At 48.3% G+C, this 7367-nt stretch overlaps 1 protein-coding gene and 1 non-coding gene across 2 annotated transcripts; one reads left to right on the forward strand and one right to left on the reverse strand.

Annotated features, from left to right (window-relative positions):
- Nucleotides 1-1685: 1685 nt before the first annotated feature.
- On the reverse strand, nucleotides 1686-6515 carry LOC125598880. Its single transcript, XM_048772622.1, has 4 exons — nucleotides 4538-6515; nucleotides 4340-4402; nucleotides 4030-4144; nucleotides 1686-3909 (listed from the first exon to the last, which is right to left on the reverse strand). The coding sequence occupies exons 1-4, from the start codon at nucleotides 6513-6515 to the stop codon at nucleotides 1686-1688; spliced, it is 4380 nt and encodes a 1459-aa protein (XP_048628579.1).
- A 210-nt stretch (nucleotides 6516-6725) lies between these two features.
- Nucleotides 6726-6832, forward strand: LOC125598881. The gene has a single exon (XR_007332778.1). It is a non-coding gene; the product is annotated as a small nucleolar RNA R71 (small nucleolar RNA).
- The last annotated feature ends 535 nt before the right edge of the window (nucleotides 6833-7367 follow it).

Genomic DNA, 7367 nt, shown 5'->3' on the forward strand with positions numbered 1-7367 from the left:
AGGTCGTACGATGGGTCGGCTTCAGGGGTGACGTCCTCAACATCATCCATGTTTTCATCAGGGACCGCAGCACGTGGATCAGTGCAAAGGAGCTCGGGGGGAGGAAGAAACCGTATGTTCTCAAACACACTGAACCTGGTGATCTCGGGGTGAGGCAGTTTGGTGAATAGTTGAGTACCGGCTTTATCGAAAAAGCTGTAGGTCTCTTCATCTCGCATGATGTGGCACGCCATTAGGTACCTGATGTCGAGGTACTGGACCTCCTTGTTGACGCTGTATTTGGTGAGATCAATGCCGAAATGCTTGAAAAGCGGTGTGAGCAGGCTGCCGCTCCTGTCTTTCTTCTTCGAGCCGTGCATAAGGCACTGTCGCCGCTCGCATATCATGGTGATGAAGTTGAAACCGGGATTCGTCTTAACCCTTTGAATGGGAATTCCGGAACCAGAGGCGCGAATTTCATCCTCAATACCAGTGTACAGGGTTTGCAGCTCCCCGTTGGTGACCTTCGATGTCAGTTCCTTGGCGAACAGGAGGTTCGAGATGATCTTCGCGATGACACGAAGCGCGGGGTTCCGAATCTGCGACTGGTAGACCTTCCCTGCTGTGAAGTTCCCATTTGCAATGCAGTCCCAAAAGGCGTTAGAGGGAGAGAACTTTTTCGCCACCGCTACCCCCTTCGGTTCAGCGGCCATCTCATAGATTTCATTGAGCTTGTCGAGGGACAAGCGACAGTACTCTCCATCCGCCATGAAAGAGAACGAGCAGTTGGCGTAGGAGGGTGCGTCGGAATCCTCGTAGGTGATCGTGGCCGTGGCGAGCATCTGGCGAACAAGGTCTGGATAGAGCTCGTGCGATGTGTAGCACAGAGGAGCAATCCCGATGGCGTGCAGCGTTTCGAATACATCCTCGTCGATCCCAAGATCAGCCAAAGTTTCTGTGTGGCAGAAACGAGTGGGTAGCATGTCAACTCGGAGGAGGGCGTTGTAACGAGCTGCTGTCCCCTTATCCCACCCCTCGCAATTGAAGTCCAGGAGCAATGGGCTGTCGAGATCAATCAGTTCACCCTCTTGCTCGCGGGGCCATGGGTAGGAGGCGGACGTTTGTTGCTGCACTTGCGGGGGTGGCGTGCTGCACGTGGCTCTCGTTCGCTTGGCGGATTGCTTAGTTCTTGCCATCGAGTTTGTTGCGATTTGGTTGGGATTGTCGGGTCTCTTACCTGTGGAAACTGGTGAAGTGATCTGCAAAAACAGAGAGAACTCGAGATTCCAAACGAATGAGAAGCAAAACCACTTAAAACGGTTGAGAATCAAAGATTTGGTGGTTTGTTTAGAGGAAATCGCAAGTGGGGGATCAGTGTACGGCGGGCTGAAAGGGAAAGTGAAGGGTGAAGCCTTAAATAGGCAAAACCCTAACTGTCCCGAAATTATCCTCTTTATATTTTATTTTTATATTTTTTTTATATTTTTTTTTTTTTGGTCGGAACACTTACCTGGAACAGTCGATGGGTTGTTCTAGCAGAAGAACAGTCCGTTGGTTGTTCTGAGTGAAGAGTCCGATTTTCTTTTTCTGCAAAATAAATTAGAAAAGGAAAAGAACAGACTATGTAGACAATGTATGTACTGACCAGTGGGTTGCCTCCCACCAAGCGCTTGTTTAAAGTCATTAGCTCGACTTGGATCAATCGATCAGGCTGATGGGGGCTCGCTTAGGGGAATCTCTTCTCCCTCTGCGATAGTGGAGTCAGCAAGGTAGTGCTTGACGCGCTGTCCATTCACTACAAACTCGTCCCCTTTTCTGTCTAATAGCACAACTGCTCCGTAGGGTCGAACTTCCTTAACAGTGAAAGGCCCGGACCATCTAGACTTCAACTTCCCTGGGAACAGTCTCAGCCTTGAATTGAAAAGCAAGACCTTATCGTTGGGTTCGAATTGTCTGGCAATGATCCTCTTGTCATGGTAGGCCTTGGTTTTCTCTTTGTAGATTTTGGAGCTTTCATAGGCGAGGTGCCTTATCTCCTCCAGTTCATGAATCTGGATCATGCGTCTCTCGGTCGCTGGCTTGATGTCAAAATTCAGTAGCTTGACTGCCCATGCGGCCTTGTATTCAAGCTCGACGGGGAGGTGACATGCTTTACCATACACAAGGTGGTAGGGGGTCGTTCCTAGCGGCGTCTTGTAGGCTGTTCTGTAGGCCCATAGCGCATCGTCCAGCTTAAGCGACCAGTCCTTTCGTGAAGTGTTGACAGTTTTCTGCAGGATGCTTTTGATTTCCCTGTTGGACACCTCAACTTGTCCGCTCGTCTGTGGATGGTAAGCGGTTGCCACTTTGTGGTTCACTCCATTCTTCCTTAAAAGGCCCTGAAATGCCTTGTTGATGAAGTGTGTTCCACCATCGCTGATTACGACCCTAGGCACTCCGAACCTTGGGAATATGATTGAGCTGAACATCTTAGTCGCCACTTTTGCATCGTTCGTAGGGCTTGCTACTGCTTCTACCCACTTAGACACGTAGTCAACGGCGACAAGGATGTACTCGTTCTTGAAGGACGCAGGGAATGGTCCCATGAAATCGACTCCCCAACAGTCGAATACCTCAACCTCTAGAATGTAATTCTGAGGCATCTCATTCCTTTTGCTGATGTTCCCAAGTCGCTGGCATGCATCGCATCTGGCTACGTAGGCTTGAGCATCCCTGAACATAGTCGGCCACCAGAATCCTGCTTGGAGGACTTTAGAAACCGTTTTGAATGCAGCAAAATGACCTGCGTAAGATGAACCATGGCAGTGGTGCAGAATTCCTGGGATATCTGCCTCTGGAACACACCTTCTGAACAAACCATCCTTGCCTTGTCTGTACAAGAACGGTTCATCCCAAACATAACGCCTAGCTTCTCTCAGGAATTTCCTCTTATCGTTTCCTGTGAACTTAAGTGGTGGCTTTTCAGCAGCTAGATAGTTAGCAATCTCAGCAAACCATGGGAGGTGAGGATATTGCTTTTGGATCAAGGCGACAGGATGTCTCGAGATATGAGAACAATCGGGCGCCTTCCTCGGAGGTTGTTTCGCGATGCTGGAGCAGTCTGATGCGGTTCTTATAGATTGTTCCGCGTAACACAGACCAATCGCGTTGACGTGTTCAACTGGGTGTTCCTCATCAAGAGTTGTGTCGTCCTCAATCTTCATTCTGGATAGATGGTCAGCGACCCCATTCTCGACACCTCTCTTGTCTTTTATCTCTAGATCAAATTCTTGGAGAAGAAGAATCCACCTTAACAACCTCGGTTTCGCATCTTTCTTGGTGAGCAGGTACTTAAGAGCAGCATGGTCTGTGTGCACAATCACTTTAGATCCCACTAGGTAGGACCTAAATTTTTCGAAAGCAAAAACAATAGCCAGAAGCTCTTTCTCAGTTGTAGCGTATCTGCACTGAGCTTCATCCATAGTTTTGCTAGCGTAATAGATCACATGAAGTTTCTTGTCCTTACGCTGCCCAAGTACTGCTCCAACTGCGAAATCGCTTGCATCAGTCATGATTTCAAAGGGTAGGTCCCAGTCTGGTGGCTGCACAACGGGTGCGCTGACTAGAGCTCCCTTGATGGTGTGGAAAGCAGCTAGACACTCACTGTCGAAATCAAATTTGATCTCCTTACAGAGCAGTCTGGTGAGTGGTCTTGCTATCCTCGAGAAATCCTGGATAAACCGTCGGTAAAACCCAGCGTGACCCAAGAAACTCCTGATGGCCTTCACGTTTGCTGGTGGTTGCAAACTCATCATCACTTCGATCTTTGCTTTATCCACCTCAATTCCTTTCTCGGAGATCTTGTGCCCTAGAACAATCCCGTCTGTGACCATGAAGTGGCATTTCTCCCAGTTGAGTACGAGGTGTTTCTCCTCACACCTTTTAAGAACCCTGCACAAGTTTGACAAACAGACATTAAAGGAGCTTCCATAGACGCTGAAATCGTCCATGAAAACTTCCATAATGTCTTCAATCAGGTCAGTAAAGATCGACATCATGCAGCGCTGGAACGTTGCTGGCGCATTGCACAAGCCGAATGGCATTCTCCTGTAAGCGTACGTTCCGTAGGGACATGTGAACGTCGTCTTCTCCTGATCGTCTGGATGGATGGGAATCTGAAAGAAACCTGAATAACCATCTAAAAAGCAGTAATATGGGTGGTTAGCCAATCTCTCAAGCATTTGATCAATAAAAGGGAGTGGGAAGTGATCCTTTCTAGTTGCTGCATTTAATTTCCTGAAATCTATGCACATGCGATGTCCTGTGACTGTCCTAGTAGGGATCAATTCATTCTTTTCATTTGTGATAACAGTGATCCCACCTTTCTTAGGTACAACATGAACAGGACTGACCCATTTACTATCAGAAATCGCATAGATCACACCTGCTTCAAGAAGTTTCATTATCTCTTTCTTAACGACATCTTTTAGATTCGGGTTTAACCTCCTCTGATGTTCAACAGAAGTCATTGATTCATCTTCCAAGTGGATTCTATGCATGCATAAATCAGGCGAAATACCAGGGATGTCAGCTAGCGAATATCCTAATGCCTTACGATATTTTCTAAGCTCGCATAAAAGCAATGCAGTTTCCACATTATTCAGCTCAGCATTCACAATGACAGGATATGTGGAATTCGGACCTAAGAAAGCGTACCTGAGCCCTTTGGGAAGGGGTTTTAGCTCAACTTTGGGAGCCTTGAGCTCGCTCCAGGGATCCTCTGGTTGGTCCGGTTTAGGGGTCGCTCCAGATGGAGTGGTCTCGCGCCTGTTGATATCCTCCCCCAGACTTAGACTTGCTACCATTCTCCCCATACTCCTTGCGGAGTCAAGCATCTTGGCATATCCATCTGCATCAATGTTCACCATACTCTGCTCGGCTTCAGCACGCACCAGTGCAAGTTCCAGTGGGTCTTCGGTAAGAATCTCCTCGATCATTCCTTCTTGTGGTTGGAGCGGATCAACCCCTTCATTGACCTCAAAGGTTTGTCCATCCAACATCGGCTTCTTTAGCAACTCATCCATTTCGAATTGCATAACTATGTCCCCAAGATTCAGATCAATCTTTCCCTGTCGCACATCAATGATAGCTCCGACAGTACATAAGAATGGTCTTCCCAAGATGAGGGGGTCCTTAGACTCTTCTTCCAATTCCAGAACAACGAAGTCTGCTGGAACAGTGGTGTTCCCTACTTTCACTTGGAGATCCTCTAGAATACCAACAGGAGATTTGACTGATCTGTCTGCGAAAACCAAGGACATCTTAGTTGGTTTGAAGTGCGTGTATCCGAGTCGTAAAGCGACAGAGTAGGGCATTAGATTCACGCTAGACCCAAGATCCACCAAGGAGCAGGCGAAAACTGTCTTCCCAATCTGAATAGAGAGGACAAATTTGCCGGGATCTCCTCGTTTTTTTATTTGCCTGTTCTGAAGCACTGCGCTGCATTCCTTGGAAACTGTCATGAACTCGCTCTCGTCTGATATTTTCCCTGAGATCAACCCCTTCATAAAGCTACGCATGGAGGGCATCATCTGAATCGCATCCATCAGGGGAAGTCGGACGGTTAGATCTTCCAGCATCTTCCTGCATTTTATTTCCTCCTTGTCCTTACGAGTGACCTTCGCTGGAACAGGGTAAGGGACTTTTGGAATGTATTCGCGAGGAGGAACAGCCTCTGGAATCGGGCGCACTGCTTCAGCCGGTTGTTCTGAGCGTGGCGAGGCTGTTTCGACTACCGGCTCTGTATTCCCCTCATCTGCTTGGTCGGCTAGCGGTTGCTCTGACTCTTTCTGCTTGCCTTTCTCAGCCGCGGTGAACCTTCTCCTTTCTGGCTCGGAAAGTTGCTTCCCGCTTCTTAGCTGAACCGCATTGCACTCCTTGGGGTTTTTGTCTGTTTTACCAGGTAGAGTACCTTGCTGTCTCTTGACACTCTCGGCAGTCTGAGCTATCTGAATGTCCATCTGTCTCATATGGCTTGCGACATTATCATATTTGGTGCTCAGGTCTCCGAACATATGGTTCATCCTAGTATTGATCTCAGTGGTGACCTGGTTCAGCGCTTTCCCTTGGAGCTGTTGTCCTTGGAGGAGTTGCTGCAGCATGGTTTTAGTTTCATCTTGCGGAACAGCGACAGGGGTGGAGGTAGCGACTTGAGTGTTCTGGTGGTTCTGTATTTGAGGCTGATTGCTCTGCGGTTGGCTTAGAACATATGTTCGGGGCTGATAGTTCTTCTGATATCCCGAATACTGGCCCTGGTTGTTCTGCGCCGGATCAACTTGTTTGTCCTGCTTAGGCCAGAAGAGTTGTGGATTGTTCCTTACGTTAGGGTTTGGGTGATAATTCTTCAGCTGCCACCCTTGTCCATTTACGTAACTCACTTCCTGCTGATCGTCTCCTGCCTGCTCAGCTTCAAACGCCTTATCCCCCGCATTTTTCTCAGGAGTTGCTTCTTCCATTATGAAAACCTGGCTCTGGTTTCCTTTCAGCAGTTGGTCCATCTTCGCCGCTATATCGTCTATGCTGTTCACACTTTTGAGCGATCATGCTCTTTGTTCTTGTTGAGTGAACTAGAAGCCATGTTCTCAATCAGCGCGAATGCACCAGGAGTGGTCTGAGTCATGAAATCTCCGTTACTAGAGGAATCAAGGGTGTTCCGGTACTCATAGCTCACTCCATCGTAGAACACCTCCAATATGTAATCGTCATCAAACCCGTGGTGTGGACATTCCCTCTGGTACTCTTTATACCTCTCCCAAGCTTCATAAAAGGGTTCATCAGATTTCTGCTTGAAGTTGGAGATTCTATGCCTTAGAGCCGCGGTTTTGGATTTTGTGTAGAAGTGGCTCAGGAATGCTGATCGAACCTGGTCCCATGAGGTTAGAGAACCGGTTGGGAGAGATTGCAGCCAACGTGCGGCTTTCCCTTCGAGAGAAAATGGGAACAGCGTGCACTTGACGTAATCCGGTGGCACTCCATTTGAGCGAGAGAAATTGCAGATCCTCTCAAAGGCCTCTATGTGGTCCATTGGTATGTCTGAAGTGAGGCCACTGAATGTGCTCTTCTGTACCAGACCAATCAGAGCAGGTTTGATCTCATAATCCTGTCGAGTACAGGGTGGAGGGTTGATGGGAGAGCGGTTAGTAGCAAAATTCCTCGGAAGGTTTCGCTCCCCAATAAGAGCACCACGCTCCTCTCGCGCAGCGTTCTCGGCTGCTTGCTCTTGTGCAGCTTGTTGCTGATTCTGGATGGTTTGCTGCATCTGCTGCATCTGCTGTTGCTGATTCTGCATTTGTTGTTGAATGAGTGCCAATGCAGCAGTGAGGTCATCCATATTGCCATGATCACCCATG

The sequence above is a fragment of the Brassica napus genome, unplaced genomic scaffold, assembly GCF_020379485.1.
Source record: "Brassica napus cultivar Da-Ae unplaced genomic scaffold, Da-Ae ScsIHWf_1787;HRSCAF=2422, whole genome shotgun sequence".
Lineage (NCBI taxonomy): Eukaryota > Viridiplantae > Streptophyta > Magnoliopsida > Brassicales > Brassicaceae > Brassica > Brassica napus.